Consider the following 23,471-nt stretch of genomic DNA (forward strand, 5'->3'; position numbering starts at 1 on the left):
CCCTCCTCCTCGATGAATCTTAGCTGGTCAGTACCCTTGATACTGCCCTATGTTCATTCACCAGTTGGAGATTCCTGCTTATGTTAAAAATGACCATGGAAATCCACAGCTCTGTGTTTATGTTAGAGCATCTGGGTAGATGAAAGAGATCATACTCTTAGTAACCAAAACTTCACTCATTGACTTAACTTTCTCATGCTACAAATTCTTTAAGGCCAGGGGCCAGTCTTCCAGCTCTCTGATCTACATCTAGCAAAGGTCTTTACACAGTCAGTGTCATGAGTGATAAGGATGGACGTGTTGCATGTTGATATAATGTCAGGTGGCCCTGAACAATTAAAAATATTTCTTCACTAGCAACCTCCACCTAATTGGTAAATATGGAGAGTCTTGAACCATTTACACACAGTTACATCTTTTCTGAAGGGACGCCTGGGTAGCTCAGTGGTTGAGCATCTGCCTTTGGCTCAAGGTGTGATCCTGCAGTCCCAAGATCAAGTCCCACATTGGGCTCCCTGCATGGAGCCTGCTTCTCCTTCTGCCTACGTCTCTGCCTCTCTCTCTCTCTCTGTCTCTCGTGGATAAATAAATCTTAAAAAAACAAACAAAAAAAAGCCTTTACTGAAAAAAAAGGGATATCTCACTTGGACTATCTCCCTGGGGGGCACAAATAAGACACTTTGGTAAGTATTTGCAATGGTGTCTTACCTGCTTCAGCTACTAATTGTGAAGCAAAATTAGTCCTCTCTCTAGCAATTTATCAAGTTCTTCTTCACTGCCATATTTTAGTCCTATATATGTATATAAACTTTAGAAAATTGGAATTTAGTCGATTTCACTTACATATATCTAAATATTAGAATAAATGTCTTTGGAAGAATATTTGGGAAAACGGATTGAGGGGCAGTGCCAGAGTTCATCCATTCTCGAGAATTCAGTAATCCAAGTATTAGAAAGGAAAAGTAGGCATAGTCCCTATGATGTGGCTGACAAAGAGGATTGTTTGGTTTCTGATACACTGTGCTCCTCTAGAAAGTTCTTTGGAACCAGTCAGTAAGTGAACACAGAATGACTTTGAGGGGACATTTTTGGTAACAATGACTGAGTTTAAAATAAAAGTTTGAGTGTATGGGAATCAGTTTATCTGGAACAAAAGAATCTTTTCTGAAGTTGGCACATCAGACCAGGGGTTGGCTCTTGCCAGGCAGGGCTAGGAAGAGGGGGAGAGGAAAAGTCAGTTTCTTACATATGATTAACTATATATCATCAGGAGGGAAATGAATTAGTCACTGACTTTATCTAGCCAAATAAAACTAACTGATGGACTTTTGCCACTTTTTAGTATCTTTGATAATTCCCTTCTCCGAAGTTCACACACGCTAATAAATGTGGACACACACTAACAGTGCAGTGACACTTAGTAGGTACATAAATAAGGATCTTCTGAGAAAAACAAATGTTCAGCCTAGGACAATGAGTCATTTGTAATTCACATTAGGATTAAATAAGCATGAAAATCAAAGTCCATTTTATACATGATTACTACCAGAACAAAATAGAGTGTGAATCAAAATCAAGTTGTACGTGTCCTCATTGTGTTAAGTGAAGTACCTGCTTAAAATGATTAAAAATTATTTAAGGAAGTTAATCTGTGCAAATAGCATGGCAGATGTAAGCAACAGGGTTGGGGCTGCCAAGCCAGAGTACTAACAACCCAGCAGGTTGGTTCTTGTAGAGAGGGTTCAGGCAGTGTTGTTTGATCAGCTTGGCATCCGAGCTGTGGCACAGGCAACACAGTTTCCAGAAGAAAATCACTTAATGGATCTTTAGTTAGTAAATATTCCAAAGTGCTTACTGTCTTGGAATCCAACCACCTTCAGCCAACAGGGATCCAAGTCTCCTCTTAGTAGAGATGTGCATTCTCTGTCAAAACCACAGGTTTTTTCAGTGCTTGCTTCATCTCCAGCACCATGCAAGGTCCTGTGGAGATAAAAATTCAACATGGTGCCTTCATCCCTTCTTCATGCCTCCCTTGGGAGACAAACAAATAGGCATTCAGATTCCATTGTCATGAATACTGTGCCAGAGGAGATCCAGGTACCTTGGGACCCCTTAGGAGGGGGACTGAAGCTAACTAGGGGAGCCCAGGAAAGCTTCCTGCAGAAAGTGATGAGAGTTGGCCAATGAAGAGAGAGCAAGAGTGTTACAGGCAGAGAGAACAGTTTCTGCAAATGCCTAAGATGCATACCTTTTATTTGACATGTATCAATACTTAAATATCTATTTTCCATTTTAATGCCAGGTTAAAAGCTGTTTTCCCAGTAGTAATTCTCATAGTGTTCTTGGGTCTCTCTACAGAACCTGGCATGTAGTAAGAGTTTGACAAATGTGAATTTCTTACCTCTTTTCCAGAGCGTTCACACCCAAGGATGATACCACTGCAGCGGCCTTCCAGGGAGCTGGGAAGGTCAAGGGCAGAGGCCAAAAGCACCAGGTCAGGGGGAGGGCAGCACTGAGGAAGACAGGGTGAGAGGAGGAGATGCTCGGGAGGATGAAGATGCCTCTCTAATTTACACTTTCCTGAAGGCCCAACAGTAATAGACTTCTCTAGATGAGATCCCTTGAAATATGGGTGTGATTGCTGAGCTTTAACAGCTAGCAGCAGTTTATGCTGCTTTAAGCCCCCAGGCCCGTAGCCTGGGAGTTGAAGGCCAGGAGATGGAAAGGCAGGGCTTGAGGGCCAGAAAGCCTGCAGACTTGCACCTTCCCAGTTAGCTCTGTGCTTCAGCTTCGACTCTTTATCAGCTCCCAGGTCCATTCTGCTCAAAATCGTTGACCCGTGCCTTCAAACAATTTGTCATTGATATTTCTTTCTCATGTTGCTGAAACCCTGGACTCTTAGAATCCTCTTAATACAATATCCCTAGCAACGATTCCTCTAGGTTTTCATAGCAGCTTAGTGTTTTCTCTTATTTTGAAGTTGAAGTAGAAACAGCTGTATCAACTATTTAAAAAGAGAGAGAGAGATCGAGCCCTAAACCAGCATCTGATCCTAACCCCTCAGCTTCTGGATGTTCATGGGTCGTGTCTACACACCTTGTGTGGCTACTATTCATTCTAGGCTTCTCTCAGGGCATAGAGATACACTACATTTCATATTGCTTACTCTGCTGCCCTTGACTGCTTGTCACAGTATCAGTTTTATGTTCTCCATCAGTTCTGTGCACATAGTCAGTGATCTACAGGTGCTTGTGAATGTATGAGGCCGAGCAGGGTCTCTCCACTCTCAGAGTACACTGGTCTAGCTCCTAAGATCATCCCAAGGTTGTAAGCCTCTGAGAGTAAGTGGCTGTCATCACGGGCAGCCTGCCTCCACTGATGAGTGAGGGGTTTTAAGATTGGCCTGGGACCCAGGGCTTAGTCAGGGGTCTTAGTGCTAAGCAGAGCTCCAGCTGACTTGCACAGAAAAGGAATTTGCTGGATAGTGATGGGGCAGGTCACAGATACAATGGGCAAGCTGGAAAATCCGTGAGAAATGGGCTGGACCAAGGAGGCTGGCATGGCTGGACCATGCCTCATAGCTGTGACCATGGGAAACCAAAGCTTGGTCCTGCTCAGTCTCTACTTTTCTGTCTCTGCCTCAAAAGTCACAGGAGTACCAAACTGGCCAAGCCTTGATGTTGAGTATCCTTCTGCAGCTCACACACGGGAGTACCCTCCTCACTGAAGCACAAAGTCAGCTATGGCGGAAAATAAAATCTAGCAGCAAGAGTACAGCCGCCATTCTATAATTCCTAGTTCTATTTCTTCATTCTGGTTTCCCCTTCTGGCTGTTGTTTACCATTGTGCTGCTCCCTTTCAGTGTTGCTTGTAATGTGGTCAGTCTGAAAAAAAAAAAAAAAAAAGCTGCAGACATTCAAATCTATTTATGGGGCAGACAGTCTTTTTTTTTTTTTTTTTTTGTAGTTGAGAGAGGAGTAAGAAACTAGTGGTTTCAATGATCAAGTTTGGAAATTGCTCATGAAGGGGAATTGGCACTACTATTTGTCAAGCACCCACTCTGTGCCAGGAACTGTAATAAATTTTTACATATTATCTTACTTAAGCATCACAGTAAGCTTTTGAAATGAGTAATCATTATCCCCATTTTACAGGTGAGACACCTGAGCCTCAGTGAGATTAAGTCACTGTATTCCCATATCATTAATAAGAAGTCGGAACCCGAGTAATCTGCAAACTCATGTCTGTGAGATGCCACAGCTTCCCACTCAGTCTCAGGCAGTTTTGCCTTATTAATACGTAAGTGGCATCATGGAGAGTCCCTGTTTTGGTGAATATTTCCTAACCCTTATGCCCTTGACCTGTAACCAATTTTCAAAGGGCTCCAAGTCTAGATCTCTGGTTGACCACTAAAAGTAAGGTTGACAAGTCAATGAAATGCAGTTACTGAGAAGTGAGGACTGGACTGCCACACCTAATGACCTTCTGAACTGCATATTGGGGTGACCCTGAAGTGGGACCCCCAGAGAATGACCCAGCTATCGATATGTACTCACCTCTCCTGGCACTGGAGCAGGCACTGGGGATCCCGGGGAGAACACAGATCATGTAGCAGATGTGAGCTCTTCTTCAGGGAGCTTCCAGCTAGTTAGGAACTCTAGTGTCAATGGTCTCCACCACCTAGTGTAGACAAACATGTGCAATTAGGAGGTCACTCTACAGGGTGCAAATTCTGGTTCCCAGCCCCAAGCTAGCAGTGGGCATCTGGGCAAGGCATTCACCCTCTCCAGGCCTCAGTGTTGTCATCTATAAGATGGAAATGATGGTGGTACCCATTCCAGAGAGTTTTGACGAGACTTAAATGAGATCATCCATATGAGGTGCACTTAGTAAATACTCATCAAATGCCATCACTGAACAGGTGGCTTGTGGCCTTCTCCTGTTTTCCCCTGCAAGTAGAAGCTACATCTCAGAATTCTATCTCTTATAAGTCCTCTCACAAAGTCCAGGCATTTAGAAGGTGCTCAGTAAATACTCATCAATTCATGGAGGAGAGATGAGGACATGGGTCAGAGTTAATTCCAGCCTAAATGTTCAGAGCACTTAACATACTATTTATTGTTATATTAACTGATGTCTTTTTCCACACTGGAATGTGAGCTCCATGAGGGCAGGGACTTTGTTTCCTCCTTGCGGAGAACAGATGTGCTACATAGTAGTTGCTCAGTAAATATCTGAATGCATGAATGAAGGGACTTTTTTCTAAGAAAGGAAAACAAGCTGGCTAGCCTGTGGCCAGCCTCTGCCTTCAGACCTCCTGAGCCCTGGGCTGATGATCCCACTGCCCCCCAGACTCCAGCCAGCCTTGGGTTCTCACTAGAGGCCACCCATGGAAAGCTGCCTCTGCCTGCCCCTTGCCCTAGCTCTAGCCAGCTCACCTGCAGGGCCCGGGGCACAGTTTTTCAGATTGGCAGCTGCTTGGTTTGATGTTGTAAAACTCACTGGGAATTGCTGCCATTTGGATTTATGATTTTAATTGTTTTATAGTTTATACTTGTGCCCTGCAGTGATTTTCCATTAAATCAGAACATTTCTGTTTTGAAAAAGAGCAGGTATGGTTGTGCATGTAATATATATAAATATCTTAACAGCTAATCTCTGGCAATAAAAAGTATTTAACAGTCATCAGCAGATTAGGAAATTAGCACTTGTTTAACCTCCATTTGGGGCTGTTAGTGCATGAAAATAGATTTTTTTTTAGCTTCGTAAGATGATGGATTTTGCATTTGTATATTCTTAGGGCTTCAAGAGTAATTGTTGACATCCATCTCTGTTAGCATAGATGAGTAGGTAAGAATAAATTGTGAAATTGGAAGGAGACCAACACTACCAGGTATAATCTAAGAAGTCACTTCAACTTACTGATTTTATGTAAATCATACACTATATACACATGTATTATACTATATATACATGTATGAATTACATAACATAAACATAAATACAAATAATTATACTAAATATTTGTTAACGTATATTAATACTAAGCCCTTTATTACATGTATATTACATTTCTACTTAGCTACATGTGTGTTTTTATTACATATATATTTTGTATATATACATAATGTATAACTCCCCAAATCTCTCTATATATCATGTCTATATGTATAATTTTTATATATATATTACTTATATGTACCATATTATACCCACAATAAAGTACCTAGTATAATTAACGATGAGAGAGAGAATTACATGTTGCCTGGACTCATTCTCACACAGCATGTTACCTACTTTATTACATATTTACTTCATTGTATATACACAGGAACACATAACTCCCAACATCTCTGCATGTATCTTTGTCTATAAATATCAATTTGTCTCTATATTAATAACACTATATACTTTACATATATAATAAAGGATATAGATAATGAAGTGTGTGTCGTACAGTATGACTAATATAACATAGAGCTATGGTGTATAGGGAGATATTGAGAGTTTTGTGTTGTCTGGGCACCTCCTCACACACATGTTCATTACCTTTTTAGTTTCCACCAAAGTTTAGCATTTGCCACAGCACTTGCTAAAATAAATTCACAAGTCATGATTTATTTCAGAATAGAATATTTAGAGAACTGAACCACCAACAAATTGCTCATTTTTGTGTTTAATTTGGCCAGCCCATTTGCTTTTCGAATGAGAACTATACCTCTCATAGGCCTCCTCCCTAGCTTTACTTGGTCAGGCTCACTCTCTGGCCAGTTAGCTTATACCACATACTGGGCTTCATTAAAAACCAAATTAAAGTATGCACTCTGTACCGGTAGAAACTGTTGCTTGTCATGCATCCTCATGGTAGCTCAAGAATAGTGAAGCTGTAAATGCTAAATCTGAGGGTTCACTTTGCTCTATGGGTATGGCACTTGCCCCTAGTCCCCTTCCATGACCTTGATTGTAATGAAAGAGACTTTATTTAAAAGCTGGGTATCACTTTTCCCAAGGCAGAGATGGGTCAGCCTTTATTAAGTACCTCCCTCCATTGAACATAACTTAACTACTGTTTCGTCCATATCTGTGGCCAAACAGCCTGCTCTAGTGTGAGAAGAAATGCAACTGGTGATTGCTGGCAAAATCAGGGAATGAACGGCACTCTGAATTTTAGCTGAATGACATCAAGAAAATCCTTTTCCCAAGAATGGTCCTAGGGTTAAATAAAAGGAAGCGGGTGACTCAAGCTGATCCCAGAGGTGGGGTAAGGAATGGCCACTAGAAAGGTTCTAGGCCCCCTCTAGCCAGGATCTGAGAAGTGGTATTGAGGCTATGCCTCCCCCCTCCACTGCCACATCCCATCTCCTCCACTAACTCTCCAGAGTCTTCTCAATCATCAATCTATGCAGGTTCCTTGGGAGAAGTTACCCCTTAAACCCTAAGTACCCACCTTAGCTCAGTGACACTGAACAGATTTGCAACTAATTCAAAAGATTTATAGTTTAGGGGAGGGTGGTTTCTAATGAGAAGGAAGCCAAGAAATATCCAGAGCACAGTGACCCCCTTAGATGGAGCAGAAGGAAGGAAGTGCCAGGGAGGACAGCCAGAAGGCAATGGGCTCGTGGAGTGAAGAGAGGGGCCCAGGAAACTGGACTCTTGTCCAGCTGGGCTCCCACTACACCCACTAGCTGAGGGGAGGAGGAGGAGCCACTTGGTCCTTGGTTGGGCGGCTGGACAGCTCCTGGAGTTCTGGTGGGTTTTCTCTGAGCAGAGCTCCTTTCTGCATGGCGACAGCTGCTGTCTTGTGCAAGGGCCATCTCCCAGTGTCACTGCAGAATTGTTGCTGCTTCTCTTTTTTCTCTGAGTGGAATTCTGGAATTCCCTTCCCTTCTTCCTGTTGGTGGATTTGAAGTTTATGGTTCTTTTCTTTCTCTTCCCTGGGCCAACCCTGGCACATGATACCTCTACTGATCTGGAAAAATGTCTTCTTGGAAAATACAATTTATCGTCCTCATTATCACTACTATGATTTCTAAATCAGAATATCTAAGCCTAAAGAGAAAATATCAAAACTATAAATAAGGGCAAACTCTCTCTGAACCTCAGGTGGATATTTGGGCTTCCTTGGGCTTCCTGAGTTTCCTCTCTGGTCGTCCCATTAAACATTGGGTTTGCTCACAGACCAGTCTTAGCCTACTTCTCTCCTCAGACTATTTCAGCCACACTCATTATTTCTCTAGCCTAAACTTTCATCTATTACCACCTGGTTGGTGCATCCACTTAGATGTCTCAAGTCACCTTAGATGCAGCATGTGTGAGCTGAGGCATCAGGAGACGCCTGCCCTCACTCCAAAGCCAGGACGTCCCAGGTGCATAGTCGCTGCCCGGTAAATATTCATCAGCTGGAGCAATGGAGGCTGGCTGTTCAATAAATTCTGCCAGATTTTGTGCTCCCTAATAAAAAGAAGGCTCAAAAAAATAAATAAATAAAAATAAAAAGAAGGCTCTCCTTCACTGGCCCCCTGCTCCTGGACCTGTGTATCCTCCTCATCCATTGGTTGCAGGCCTAAGTCCATGACTAAATGTATGGGTGCAAGCACAGCCCTACAGCTGTCCCTAGCAGCATGTGTGCATGCGCACATGCGCCCACGCGCCCACTCACATTTCTGATCAGCTGACAAGCACCACAGAGTCTTAAAGCAAATACATTCTATGGCCAAATTAAACAAATACAAATGTAAGACGTCTTTATTTTTTTTAAGAATAATAAAATCTGTTTTCTGTCTCCTCAGAGGTCAGTCCGTTTTCAGCTCCCTGGCCTCACAGGAGGCCTCTGATATCCTCCGAGTAACTTGGGTGACCCTCCCTTCGCAGGAAGACGTGCTTCCCCTACATCCCCCTCAACTTGAGCAGAGTTACATTTGTGTTTCCTCAGCTCTTTGTCTGGGTGGAGGTGACCTGCGAGGTGCTGACCGCTCTTCTAGCACGTGGCTCCTTGAGTGGCTGGACGAGGAAGACCCACACTTAGTTTGGGCAGCTTCTTGCCCTGACCTTGAAGAGTGGTGTTGTGGCCTCCCCGTCTGGGAATCCTGGGCATGAGGATCTTATAGTCCACTTCCGCGAGGCTCCAGGCCACACCCCCTAGAAAGGTTATTCTTGGCCCATTAGCTGGAATGGCCCTTTTTTTGATGACGGAATGCTGGCTAGGTTTTGACCTCCGAATCGCTGGGCCCAGAAAAACACGAGCCCAACAGCCCTTGCCTTCTAAGGGCAGTGGTGACAGTGTCCCATTTGTCCCGCCAGCGTAGGACTTATCCCAAGCATTCTGGCCTCAGGTCCACCTCTAGAGACCCCTCCTTGAGGACAGGGACTATGTCTTCTCTCTCAGTATCCTCAGGGCCTACCACAAAAAGCAGACTCTGAGTGGCAACCATGAATACTGTGGAACATTACACAGTAGGGCCAACTTGGCAATGGATGCATTAGGATTTGTAGTCATGCCGTAAACTAGATGCTGAAGTGGACTTAACCACAGATCTGTCTCATCCAGGCGCTCAACCAGCAATGAGTGCAGGCACTCTGCAGGGCTCTGGGGACTGCGCTGGGAACATGAAGATGCAGTCCCCGTTCCCATGGAGCTCACGTGAGGGAAACCATACACTCAAGGAAATAAGCAAGCGGAGTCATTACAGGTTGTGGTCGTTGCCGCAAAGGGAATGGCTGAGGTGACTGAGATTCAAGTAAGGGTCGGTGGAGGGGGGTGCATGGCTGTGGGCTGCTTCAGACAGGGTGGCCAGAGAGAGGCCTCCCTGAGGAAGAGGGTTTGAGTCAAGGACCTTAATGACAAGGGGTCTGTTCTCCAGGGAGTGGGGACAGCCATGTGGCACAGGTCTCAAGGCAGGAAAATGCAGAAAGAGACCCCTGACTGTGTGGCTGGATGGACAGGGAAGTAGTGACAAAAGAAGGAGGGGGTGATGAGGGTCAGCTCCAGAGTGGGAGCCAGGCTCCTGGGCTCCACTTTGACCACCATGGAAACTGCCAGGGTTAGCGAAGGGGTTCTTCCTGAGTGTAACAGCAGAACAGATCAGAGGGTATAAGAATGCCAGATTCAGCTGCCTCTGATGGTTTGGGCCTGGTTTTAACAGTTTTTAATAATATGTTTTAACAGTTCCATATGGTATCTGAAAGTATTTGTTCAGGTTGCCTGGCTGCCTGGGGCCATGATTCACAAATTCCTCTCTCTACTCACTGATTCTTTCATCCTTTGACCAGAGGGTATTGAGATGCTAGAAAGGTTGGGGCACAGGGGGGCTTCCAGGCCCCACCCTCACGGGGTGTCCATTGTGGAAGACAGATCCTCACAGTGGGGCCTGTGCCAGAACATCGAGGCAGGAGATGGCCTCACGTGTGAAGCACCCAAGGCCTACAGGTCCAAGTTTGGATTATGAGGTGCGGTGAGGGAGGATGCTAACTGTCCGGTGGAGACCCCAGAGCACCTCACACACCACGCCAGGAAGCATGTTCATGGGGCGCCCCTGAGGAGTGCAAGGAGAAGGAGAGTATTGTCTGACTTACGTTTTGTATAAAAACGCCTGGGGGCAAGGGTTTGCTCCTGAGTGGAAAGGGAAACATTTGGTGTGCAACGGCCAGGACTGCAAGTTTAGACTTCATGGGCTCCAGCTGCCTTTGCTTCCCAGGATCTCAGACTAGAAGGGTCCTTGGGGATTAGCTCATCCAGCCGTCTCTTCTCATATTTGAGGACAGCGAGCTCTGAGAAGTGACTTTCTTGAGGCTGTCACTGTTCTTGGCCCAATCTGTACACTGACCGAACCCCAAATAGCCATTCTAAGTGCAGGTTGATTGACGGCCTGGAGAGGGACAGTGGAGGTGGGCGGGGGGAGGGGGGTAGGCGTAAATGTCATGATGGTCAGGGGTCCATCCCACTCACTGGGGACACAAGTCAAGGCCTATTTCCCATCAGTGGAGGTCAGGGTAGTATCTGGGAGTGTATCAAGTGTTAAGAATGTGGTTTCACTACCGTGGATGAAAAAAAAAAAGTAATTGGACACAATCATGCAGTCAGATAAGTTATTCTGCTGGGATTCCAAGCCTTAATGTACAGGTACGGCCCCTGGCTATGCGTTTTGGCTGCGAAGGGGTACTGTTTCACACCTCGGATTTCCATCTGCCAGTGTGGTCACCAAAGCCTGCTCTCTCCAGACCAGGGGTCATCGCTTTGGTCAAAGCAGCATTGTCTACTTATCAGTTACATCTTATGACCATGTTGCCAGGAGCCCAAAACAGCCACCACCGCAACAGAGGGACTGTGTTCTCAATCCCACAGAAGGGCAGGCGTGTAGATACAATCTTTTCTCCTCCCCCCCTCACCTCCAAACATAGCAAAGTGATTCAGACAGAGCATGGGAGTTGATGTCAGGCAAACCGACTATGTCACTTACCACCTGTGTGTCCAGGGCCAGGGAACTATCCCCTGGACCCTTTAAAAATGGAGGCGATAATAGTCCTGCCACATTCCTAGGCCGTTAGTGAGATTAAATGAGATAATGCATTTAAAGACTTAGATGGAGCCAGTACATAAAAGCATTTGGAAAAAAAAAAGAAAATGGTGGTTAACTATTTTGTCCTAAATGATTGAGCCTTTCCTATGAAAAGGCTGCAAGATTTCGCTGCAGACTGGCCCAGCGTGAAACATTACCACGGACTCTCAGGTAACAGCATAGCAATGGAGAATTTGAAATCATTTACCTTGGCTCTGAGGCAAATTACGCTTTTCTATTTGACAGAGAGGCGTGAGGTACACTTTCCTAGGCTTCGCGCTTGGGGTCCTATCTGGCCCAGGGTGGCACTTGCGTGACCTAGGGAGTGGTCACCACGGAGGGAGCCAGGAGGAAGGACACCAGCCGCTCACCAACATTTGCCACAACGTCAAGGGTGTGCGATACTGAAGGGGAAAACTGTCTTTCTTTGCATGTATTATTCAGTTTACGAAGGTGTTCAGCAACATCTGCCAGAAGAGCCTGTTTTCCCATCTGATTAACCACAATCATGTGCTAGTCTCCACTATTTGTCCAAAAACAAGCAGAGTTTCTTCATAACCAACCCGGAGGGCCTGCTCTGTGGTGATCCAAATAGTTGGCATCCTGAGAAGTAATCTTTCTAATCTCTTATCTTCAAGTAAATGGAAGAATTTGCTGTCGTCTGTGTGGCGTTTGGGCCTGAGCTTTGGGGAATTAGCATGCCAGAGAAATATAGCAGTGAGCCTACCAGGGAGAGGAGGGCATAAAAAATATAGAGCCTGGGCAAAGAAGACAGGGATCTCTTCTTTTGGGATGAGTTTTCAAGTCAAGCAAAAAAAAAACAAAAAAAAAAACTTTTTTTTTTTTTTTTTCAATTTTTTCTTAGGTGTGAAGGGCCTCCTGTGTGCCAACCTTTTGCTAAATGCTAGTCGGTTTCCAGAAGAGTTTTCTTGGCCCTTATTCTTGAGGCATCTATGGAATTGGGAAAATACAATTTCACAAGTAGGAAAGGATGATTTTTTTCCCCCAGATAAGATGGCTGAGGTGCAGGGGTAGGAAAGCAGGACTGCACCCAGCTTCTGCTGCTCGGGTCCCTGCTCAGGAGCCTTGGGAGTCTTGGTGCTCCCCCCACCTGTCCCCACCCCCGACGTTTCTTACATGATGATACCTCTCAGCCCAGGGCTGTTGTTGGGAGATGAGCGATAAGGGGTGGTAGCACACAGTGAGCCACAGAGCATAGGGACAGATTCCCGCTGCTGCACAACTGCTCCCTGGCTCTGCAGAAGGGCCTGGGATGGTTGCTGAGCATCTGGAAGCTGTCACAGCAATCCTGACTGGTGACACCTGTGCCCCCACCCCCACCCCCGCACTCCCTCAACCACCCCACCTACCTTTGCTTTCTCCCCTGGGGCCACTGGTGTTTCCCTGCTTGCAAGGTGTCATTCCCTAGACCAGGGGAGAGGAGTCAGTGATTCTCTCCCTGGACTGGGTAAAAAGTTTCTTTCTGTCTCTCTCTCTCAAGTATTATTTGACACTTTCTCCCATATGTTATAGTGACATATGCTCCCTATTTTTCATCCCACAGAGCCTGTCTCTGTGGTTTATACACACTAGGAACTAATAAATATTTCTCAAATATGAAAGAGTTTTTGGGGGTCCTACTGACCTGCCCCCACAAGGCATGTGTATTGTAAGAAATGACTGTTGGAGACCCCTTGAGACTAGTAGAGTCCTTTAGTTACTCCTGGAGTAACTACCATGTATCAGGCACTGTTCTAGAACTTTCATATGGATTACATCATTCAATCATGGCAATATTATCCCCATTTTACAGATAGGGAAACTGAATCTCAAACATATTTGGGACTTTCTTGATGCTCTTTTGAATTTCTGGAAGTGATCTGCACCCCTGCCTCAAGGGAGTCTTGGTTATACCATCGTGCCCCAAATCACTCCTTCCTTGTCAGCAACTGTGATCTCTCAGCTTCTGTATTCCCCTTCTCACCAAGAAGCCCACCTTTTTAAACCCAAAGGAATTTGGGTCCCAGCAGCAGATAGAGATTTCCAGCTCATGGATCTTACATTTGATCTGAAAGGTGGTTTCAGGCAGTTGTGTAGAGTTAGCCCAGCACCGCATCTTACCAGCCATGTGAGCCTGAGTGAGCTGCTTACCTTTCCTGAGCCTCGATTTCCTAAGATGTTTAAAAAGGTGGCTTAATTGTACCAAATGTCAGCAGGGCTTGTGTGGTCAGGCTTCCTGTCTCCCAGGACAAATGTCATAGAGGACATTCCAGGCAGGTGCACCCTTTCCTGACAGCCTTGCTCTCAAATTCCTATTTGGCTTAATGACCTGGGCCAGACCATCTTGGAGACTTGATCACTGTTTAAGACTTAGAGCAGTAGTTGTCTACCAGCAGTCCTACAAGGGGCATTTGACAATTTCTAGAGCCATTTTGGGTTGTTAAAACTGAAGGTGGGGGGCATTGATAATAGCATCTAATGTGCATAGGTCCACTTGCTACTAGGCATCCTACAATGCACAGGACAACCCCCCACAACAAAGAGTGATCCAGCTGCAACTGTCAATCCAGCTTCGAGGCTGAGACACCCAGGAGTAGAGGGCACTGCATAGCCAGTTCCTTACCATCTTTCCCCCAGCTCACTGGGACCTCTGGAAGCTGGGAGAGAAAGGGAGTTTCCATGGAAGTTCTCACAAGTCCTCAGTCTAGTGGAGAAGACACAGTAAAGTAGCCTTCAGTGGGGTTCTGAGTGACAAGGGCTATGATAAAAGGCTATGAGGAAAGGCTGGTAGTGCTGAGAGGGACCCCCCCCCCCCAATCAGAGATTAACAAACATGCTCACTATTGTCACTGTTCCTTAGCATTGTTCTTAAGCTTCTAACCAACACAGGCAAAATAAATAAATTAGAAATGTAAACACCAAAAAGGAAGAAGTAAAAAAGATCACGAGTTACAGATGATTTGGAAAATCTAGGAGAATCAACTGGAAAACTCCTTTGCAAAAATAAAGAACATTGAAATAGTGGCAGCGCATAAAATGATAAGGAAAAATTAGTAATTAGTACATAGTACATACATATGCAAGCAGATAAGTGATATGATGGAAGAAAACACCCCATTTGCAATAGGAATTTAAAATATAAAATAACAACTTAGATTCCTTAGAAGTGGGTTCAGGCACGATTATCCTAAAAACCCCAGACAGCAGTGCTTGCTTTAAATAAGAATGAAGTTTATTTTTTTTTTCATGAGTGTTATCTGGTGGTGGGAAGTCCAGTGACCATTCCTGGGACTTGGTCCTTTGCTTTATGGTTGAAGGTGGGTGCTAGGCCTCCAGGCATTATATCCTCATTCAGGCAATAGTTAGAGGAAGGAAAGAGAAGAGTAAGCCTCTTCCTTTTGAGATTTAACACAACTGACTGGCTAGAACTTGGTCATATAACCACACCCAGCTGTAAGGAAGGCTTTGAATTCCAGTTTATAGCTACATCATTATGTGCAGGGCTTCAAAAAAAGACAACAAAACAAAACAAAAATGGTGTTCTCTTACTAGGGAAGAAAATGAGAATGAGTATTGGGACAACCAACAGACTGCCATTAAATATAACAAGAAATGCACAAGATCTATAGGACAGAACATTAAAATGCCCCAAAAGGACACAGACAAGGCTTTAATGAATAGAAAGACAAACAATATTACTGGATAGGAAGACTTAACATCGTAAAAATATCAATTCTCTCTGAGTTAATTTATAACTTTAAACATGTTCCCAATAAAAACATCATCAGGATTTTTTTAAAACAAGACAGATGATTCTAAAGTTCATATGGAAAAATAAACAAGAGTAGCCAGGAAATTTTGAAAAAGAAGGAGGCAACCAGCCCTATTGGATATTAAAAAATGTATTATAAACCTACAGTAATTTCAAAAGTGTGGTATAGATCAACATCACTGAAGGACGAGTGCAGGAATAAGTCCAAATACTTATAGGGAGCTAGAACCAGTATTTGAAAAGGGTGGTTGGTTCAGTCAATGAGGAAAAGGTGGACTATCCAACATGTGGGATTGGAAATAGAGTTGGATCTCTACTTCACACCTTTTATCAGGCCAAATTCCCAATACATCAAAGACTTATGTTTATAAAATGAAAGCATTAAAATACAAGGGGAAACCTTGGGAGAATGTTTTTGTAACTTTGAAATGGGGGAAGCCTTTCAAATTAAGACATGAAACCCAAAAACCATAAAATAAACCACTATAAACAATGTCAAAAATTAAACTGGGACAAGAATTTGCATTTCTTATGCCATTCAAAGTTCATTTCCTAACATAGAAAAAGCTCCTTAAAAAAAGTTAGAAACAAACACCATGAAAAAAAAAATGGCAACAATTCACACGCAAAAAAAAAAAAAAAAAAAAGCTATCTTTTAAATAAATGAAAAAATGCTCAAACTTGCAGAGAAACTTAAGAATATACTGAGATAGGAGCACCTGGGTAGCTCAGGCGTTTAAGCATCTGCCTTCAGTTCAGGTCATGATCCTAGGGTCTTGGGATCAAGCCCCATGTCAGGCTCCCTGCTCAGCAGGGAGTCTGCTTCTCCCTCTACCACTCTCTCCTCTTGTGCTCTCTCTCTCTCTCAAATAAATAATATCTTTTTAAAAAATAATATATCAAGATACTGCATTCACCTTTCAGACTCCCAGAAACTTAGTAACGTACCATGTTGGGAAGAAGGCATTATCCCCTAGTGCTGATAGAAGTGTAAATCTTTCAGCTCTAAGGAGGGCAGTTTGGCAACATCTATCAAAATCCACATTCCTGTTCTGATTCAGAGATTTCTTTTCTAGAAAATAGGTACAATTACCTTCATATATCTATAAGCTTATTCACAGCAGTGCTGTTAATAATAGCACAATATTGGAGGCAAGCTAAATGTCCCCCAATAAATATGGTAGAGTGTTATATAGTCACAAAAAAGAATTAGGAGCCTCTTTATGTGCTAAGACAGAAAGATCTCTAATATATATTAAGTGGAAAAAGTCAGGTGCAAAAGAGTGCATGTAGTAAGCTCCCAATTAACTAAAAGGAAGGACATGAATATATAGTCACACGTTCTTTTTTGTGCATAAAGTGTGACCAAGATAATACAAGAGGAATGAATAAAATACAATTGCCTATAGGAGGAAAAGTGTCTGGAGCGCAGATGCAGGAGGGGGAATTTTTACTGTATGTCCTTTTATACTTTGGATTCTAGATCACATGAAGGTATTACCTGTTGAAAAAAATTGAATGAAACAATTTAATGAGTAAAAACTAATCTTATTAACTCATATATAGGGGAAAGGATTTTGCTGTATTTTTTTCCACTCTTAAAAAAAATGACCCCATTCCTTAAAAAATGTCCCCAGTCCTCAAAAGTACCCTGTCTTTGTATTTGAGGACTGATAGGGATTAATAACTACGCAGAGGTCCCTTTTTGCAAAGGTGTCAGTCCACAAGTTCAATGAGTACCTACTATGTGCCCAGCCCCTGACCTGAGTACCAGGTGGAAGTGTGGAAGCAGCAGGCCTTTGTAGGGTTACAGCGACTTCCTCCACGAGGGAACGGAGTTAGAGGGAACCAGGGATTCTGTTTGCCCACCTGCAGACATGGGAGTCCTTGAGGGGCCAACCCGTGTGCCCTGCTCAGTTACGGCCCCTCCTGGGAAGGAGAAAAGCCCACTCATCCTGTCGTGCAAGCCAGGCCCTCAGAGCCAGTAAGGCTGAGAAAGGATTGTCCCTGACCTTCCCAGGGAGGCTTTAGAGACTCCTCAGGGGTCTAATGCCAGCAAATGGGGACATCCTGGGGCAGGATCCCAAAGGGGAAAGTTGGGACTCCAGGGCAGCAGTGCTGCTAGGGAGGAGGGAGGGAAAACCAGAAGGGCCTGAGCAGCAAGCAGAATTTCAGAGACCCCATCCTCCTTCAGCAGCCCTTTCCCCCCACCCGCCCTGTAGGGGAAGGATGGCCTTTCCTCCAAGGGAGCAAGCCTGGCCCTGGGTGGCCTTGGCTCTTCCATCCACTGAAACCCCGCTCCAGAGCTCACTGCAAGCCCAGTACCAGTCATGTTTGGTCCCAGCTGTGGGTTTTTTGTTTGTGTGTGTGTTTGTTTTAATGAGACTGAAGACTTCCAGAGGAATCAAGTTTTAATAATGGCATTTCTGGGCCCCAGGGGAATTTCCAGCTGCACTCATCTTCCCCGTCACAAAGGAAAGGAACATAAGTCACTGTCTTTTCCATGGGATTTGGTTTCAGGTGGGGGAAGCAGAGCTTTAGAGAAATACAGCAGAGGGGAAATTTGACGAGGTAAGTAGTGGCAGGATTCCTGGCATCAGCAGTGGGACCGCATGAAGACATGGTTTGGCCTAGGGCCTCTCTTCCCCACAGAAGAGGGGCAGCTGCCTGCGGACTGCCTGGCCCTCATGGTCCCCCTGGGCCCTCAGCATGGGGCAGCTGCTTCCCTCAGGGAGAAGAGGGGACAGGATTGCAGGAAGAGGATGGTGTGCATCTGAGCCAGGACAAGGGCAGACAAAGAGCAGATGGGGAGAAGCCATCCCATCTTCTCTTGTTCCAACTAGGAGGCCTAAGCAGAAGGAGATACCGAGCTGACTTTTCAGAAGGGCAAAGTTCAGGCAGGCTTGGAATCTTCCAGACCTACTCCATTCCTACAAAGTGGAATGCCCCCTTCTGACACGTCTTTAAAAGAGAGGGCTTTGAGAGGTAGCATGTAGGGTCCTTTCTCAAATCAGGGCTGGTGGCTGACATTGGAAGAAGTCCCTCAACGCGAAGGAAGGGAAGGAGTGTAAGCACACAGAGGCAAGAGTACCAGCCTTTGGAGCAGGGGACTGAGTTCAAGTCCCAGTTAAGTCAACCCCCTTGTCACCTTTCAGAAATCACCTACGTTCTTCCGGCTTCCATCTACTGACTGCTGCCACGATCATAGCAAAGCATGCTCTTCTGAACCCTCGGTGTTGTTCAGAACATGAATGTGGTTTGTGGACCACAGAGGTGCTTTCCACCTTTGTTATGCTGTTCCTAATACACGTGTTGCCATGGCGATCATTGTGCGTGCGTGTGGGTAGGGCAGTTCTAGATTTAAGAGGTGTGAGGGGCTGTAGCTCAGCAGGGTGCGCGGTTCACCCCCCAGGGACTCCCACATTTGCAGGCAGGCAGACAAAACCCCTGGTCCCCTCTAACTCCACTTCCTCGTGGAGGAAGTGGGTGCAACCCTGTAAAGGCCTGCTGCTTTCACACACTTTCATCTCCGCCCTTCAGACAAGCAGGAATGGGTCATCCCGATTTGATAGACAAGGTAATATAGACTGGCAAGGTGACTTCACCAGGGCCATGCCACCATCGGGATTAAAACCCAGGCCACCCATGCCCACGTCAGCGTCCCTCTCCCTTCCCTCCCACCCTGGCTGACGCTGAGCCTTGACCACACACGGTGGCCGGGGTGGGAGGTCAGGGAGCCCGGTCCCAGTGGCTCGGCTTGGTTGGGCTCGCTTTTCTTTCTGTAGTTCACAAGCATCTGCTTAGAACAGCATATTTTATGAGCTTTTCTTTTCTCAAGAAGTCCCAGCTGTAAGCGGAAACAGGGCCGCGGGTGCAAAGCAGGCAGGCCCTGAAATGCTTCCTGCCCCACCTTTGCACTCAAGCCTGGATTCCTGATGGTGGCTGGAGTTCAAGTCCAGAAGCCAGCAGGATTGCAAGAAAGGCCCCTCTTGCTCTGTGTGCAGGGCAGTGGGCCTTCTTTGCAATACCTACCCACCCCTCTCCAGCCCAGAGTGGCTATTGAGAGAGGTCCAGGGTGGCCACCTCCATCTGATGGTCTGGGTCCTTCTATGGGACAAGTGTGGGCTTTGCAGATTTGGTTGGTAGGGGGATTCTTACCCAGAACTTCAAATTTTATACAAGATCTTAGCACCCCACGCTGTAAAGCAGGACGTAAGAGAGCTACTCTGGCTGAGGCCAGCAGGCCCCCATCCCCCGGGGCCCACACTCACTGCACAAAACCACCTGGACTCTTTAGGCCCTGGTTGTTGCCACCAGCCTGTCTTCCCTCCTGTCCCCAGACCCTTACCCCCTTTGCCTCCTGGCCCTGTGAAGACTGATAATAGATACAGGTTATGCTCACACAGGCAGGTCTCCTACTGTCCTCACTATGAATTTCAAACTCCTCTTGCATTCTAGGCTCTTCGGGGTTTCAACATGACTGTCTTGCCCCACCATTCACCGAGGCCCAATTCTCTGGTCCCTTCACTGCCTTTGACACCCACCATGTTGGCTTTCCCTTCCCTCCCACCTCCTCCCAAGCTTCCCTTGAGAGTCACATTTTCCTGAAGCCCTCCCAGCCTTCACCAGCCATCGGTGGTCTCCCTGTGACACAAGAGCTCACATAGTCAGCGTTCTGTAAAGTCGCGTCAGATTCTTATGTGGTTTTATCTGAGTCACTAATGTTAAGAAGCATCAGTCTTGGCCCTCCAGCCAATCCCTATAGATTAACTCATTAAGGAAGGGAGATGAGTTGCTTATTTCTCTCATGTCAAGGTCTAAAAAATATGAACTTTGGCACACAGTACGGCTTTAATAAATAACCACTGATTTTGTGAAACCGCAGCGGTCTTGAGATATTCCTGGTGTTACTGAAGCTCCTTCTTCATGGTAGAGAGAATGGAGGCACCTTTGGGGGTCAGCCAGTGTGGGCGAGAGCCCTGGCCTGAGATTGGTTGCCAGCAGTCAAGCCTCCTCAAAGGCTTTCCTTCTGTAGCAGATTTCCCTGAGATGCACAGATCTCTCCCTACTCAAGGAGGCCCTCGTGGGATGGCTGAAGCATTAATCTTGTGGGTCTGGGCCATCTTGCAGGGATTTGAAACTGGACAACATCCTTCTGGATGCAGAAGGTCACTGCAAGCTGGCCGACTTCGGGATGTGCAAGGAAGGGATTCTGAACGGTGTCACAACCACCACCTTCTGTGGAACTCCTGACTACATCGCACCTGAGGTAGGACCGTGTGCAGGGAGTCACCTTCTCCTGCCAGGGTGGAGGCAGTTGGGGGGCGGGGTTGTTCCCTTGCACTGAGGTCACCTCGTGGTGCTGGGCAGAGGTGCTAGAAAACCGAAGGGAGTCTAAGGGAGGTGGGAGAGGAGGAAGAGTAGAAGGCTTACTGATTTCTCCATAAGAAAGTGGTGGTGATGGAGGAGAGAACAGGCAAACCGTGAGCAACAGGCCATTCCCCACACCTGGGCAGGGCCTCACTGGGCATTACCCTTCCATTTCAGGCCAGAACCACCAATGGAATAGGACCAAGAGAACTGTGCAGACTTGGGTCATTGTTTTCACTTCTTAAGAGCCAGAATAAAGGAGCACTATCGATAAAGGCAGCGATTAGCTCCATCAGCTGTAATGCACCTGCAGTAAAACCAGGAATAATTATTTGCCATTTCTAGTGCAGCAGCGATTCTGCAGGGCAGGTGCGCAGGGTCGAGCAAGAAGAGGAAAGCGTGCCTCGTTATAAAGGTAGATCAGAGATGTTAATTGGGAGCCTCACCAACAGATCGCCTTTTGTGAAGTTGTTTGGATGTTTTGTTCAACGTAAAGTGTGTATCTGCCTCGAGTTTCTCAAGTCAATCTTGTCTAGGCTGAGAGATACCTAGCGTGATATGATTAAGATTTGAGACAAAGTATGCGATAGATACTGAATAAAAGTGGCCTTGAGTGTTCTGACTGTGTAAAATGGGAAGGAGATACCAACCCCCCAGTCAGCACTACCCGTTGCGCGTAGGTGTTTGTTCACACATTCGGATTGCATTTCGTTTCAGTGGCCATTGTTTGAACACCTGCTAGACACAAAGCAATGTGAGGATGAAGAATTGACTAAGCACACCTCACTCTCCTACAAGAACTTCTGGTGTAAAGGCAGTGGCCTCTAAATAAACAGCTAATTAAGCAGAATAAATAGATAGAGGAGACAAGATGGTATCCTCATAAGGGATAAGGGAAAGCTTCCTGGGACACCTGCCAGATGAACTGAGTTGTCCAGAATCCACAGCATTCCCTTTGGTGGTAGGGATGGGAAGCATTCCTGAAAACAAGGAGGATTGAGGTGGGGGCAGGGCAGCGCAGGAGGTTCAGTATTCCTGGGTTCTGAGTCCTTTGGGGCCGGGGCTGTGTTTCTGAGTACTCCCAGGATCCAGCACACAGATCAGGCTCTTAGTAAAGAATGAAATCATGAATCGTTCATGAATTTGTTGAATGAAATCATGAATTTGAACTCGTAACACTCCAATGTGAGCCAAGACGAAGGGGCAAGAATATTCTTCATCTTCATTCAGGAAAGGAAAATCATATAGCTAGAACATAGGAGTTCTTAATGCTCATAGTAATGAATAAAATTAGGACGGAAGACCAAGGAAAGTGCCTTTTATCCTATGGGATCTATAGATCCAATAAGAGTTTCCCAGTGGAGGGTGTCTGGGTCTCTCAGCCCTGTCCCGGGAAGAAGAGAGGCAACAGCAGTATGGCTCAGAAGGCAGAGAGTGAGGGAAGGACAGTTGAGAGATTTCTCACAGACCACACAAGACATGGGGGACCTGAGGAGAGGCATGAGGATAGTAAGTAATAGTTGAATTCCCTTTGGAACCTTTACCTTCAAAGAGATCTGCAAGCAGAGATTTCAATCAGTCTTCCTTAGCAGGAACACTGGGAATTTAATCTGAGAGGAGAAACCAGTAAATGTGAGGGTCCTCAATTGAGACCTGCTTTTTACCATCTTCCTCATTCTTTGCTTCTCAACAGAATGCTTGGGTCCAAGTCCTCTGTAAGCTGATGCCAGAGTCAGAGGGTTAACAGGCCAGCAGAGTAGTTAAGGACCCAGCCCAAAGCAAACAGTCACTTTATGATGCACAAAACATCCACACAGCTTTCGTGAAAGGCAGTCCATTGACTCGAGTCACAATGAACTGTGCCGATCTCTCTGTTAATGATGAGGCACAGACGCTCTTCCTTCCCATTCCACCCTTGTGGCCACAGTGCAGCAACCACCATTGCAAGTGAAATGGCGAACAATCCTGGTCTTTCTGGAGGCAAATTACAGCTGATGAGAATATTGCTACTTTTATCAAAGGCTACTGGGGAGATTCAATGAAATTAGGCCTTCAAAGCGTTTAGCACGGTGCCTGGCCCATGGTGAGCTCCGGGTGATTACCATCCCTGTTGCCGGCTCGTGGGGTGGGGTGGGAAAAGCGCAGTCCTACAAGTTGAGATTCCAAGCTGGACTTGACCTCTGATGCTCCCATGTGACCTTAATCAAGTCACAAAATGTTTTAGATGCTCAGCTTCCTCATCTTTCAAATGATGGGAAGAGTAATGCCTGCCCTACCTGCCTCCTCAAGCTGTTTTGAGAATCTAATGAGATTAGAGCATGAAAATGCTTGAGAAACTGTAAGCCTCTATTCAGGTAGGAGGGGCCGTGAGGCCCTCTGCTGACCCTGAAACCACAGACACCTAATGAGGCACTAGCCCTTCCCCAAGGCTTCTCTTCCCACCATGTGCCCTTGGTGAGCCCCCACCGCACCCACTCACCTTTCCACACACCCAGCGCCTGTCCCCCAGGAAATGGCAGCCAGCCCTGGGTATGACTGGTGCCATCAGGCCCATTGCCTGCCCTTCTACCTCAGTTCTGAGCCACTCAAGGGGGTAACCACTGCACCCGTGCCCTCCCATAGCGTGTGAAGCCTTGTCCTTCTCACTGCCCCATTGCTGATAAGCCGGTTAAGAAGCAGAAAATTAGGGCCAAGCCCCAAAAGAATTTTATGAAAGATGCCACCCAAAATGGGAAGGTTCTGGAGTGGGCCTGGGGGAAGGTGGGAAGGGCTGT

The 23,471-nt window shown here is 45.8% G+C and overlaps 1 protein-coding gene and 1 long non-coding RNA gene across 6 annotated transcripts in view; one reads left to right on the top strand and one right to left on the bottom strand.

Moving 5' to 3' along the window:
- The window catches only part of PRKCE (protein kinase C epsilon), a 485,512-nt gene that overhangs the window by 427,937 nt on the left and 34,104 nt on the right, over positions 1-23,471 (top strand). For all 3 annotated transcript variants that reach the window (XM_077915271.1, XM_077915273.1, XM_077915272.1), the window contains exon 12: positions 20,458-20,596. In XM_077915271.1, the coding sequence (XP_077771397.1) occupies positions 20,458-20,596 (139 nt within the window). The remainder of the gene's footprint in view (positions 1-20,457; positions 20,597-23,471) is intronic.
- On the bottom strand, positions 547-19,026 carry LOC144324074 (uncharacterized). 3 transcript variants are annotated; one of them, XR_013389460.1, is made up of 6 exons: positions 18,494-19,022; positions 7,065-7,210; positions 4,557-4,680; positions 3,842-3,884; positions 2,402-2,512; positions 547-1,980 (listed from the first exon to the last, which is right to left on the bottom strand). It is a non-coding gene; the product is annotated as an uncharacterized LOC144324074 (long non-coding RNA). The 3 variants fall into 3 exon arrangements; XR_013389461.1 differs by lacking the exon at positions 7,065-7,210 and having other exon boundaries at positions 2,402-3,004; positions 18,494-19,026; XR_013389459.1 differs by lacking the exon at positions 7,065-7,210 and having other exon boundaries at positions 18,494-18,720.

Source organism: Canis aureus, chromosome 11, assembly GCF_053574225.1.
Source record: "Canis aureus isolate CA01 chromosome 11, VMU_Caureus_v.1.0, whole genome shotgun sequence".
Classification (NCBI taxonomy): domain Eukaryota; kingdom Metazoa; phylum Chordata; class Mammalia; order Carnivora; family Canidae; genus Canis; species Canis aureus.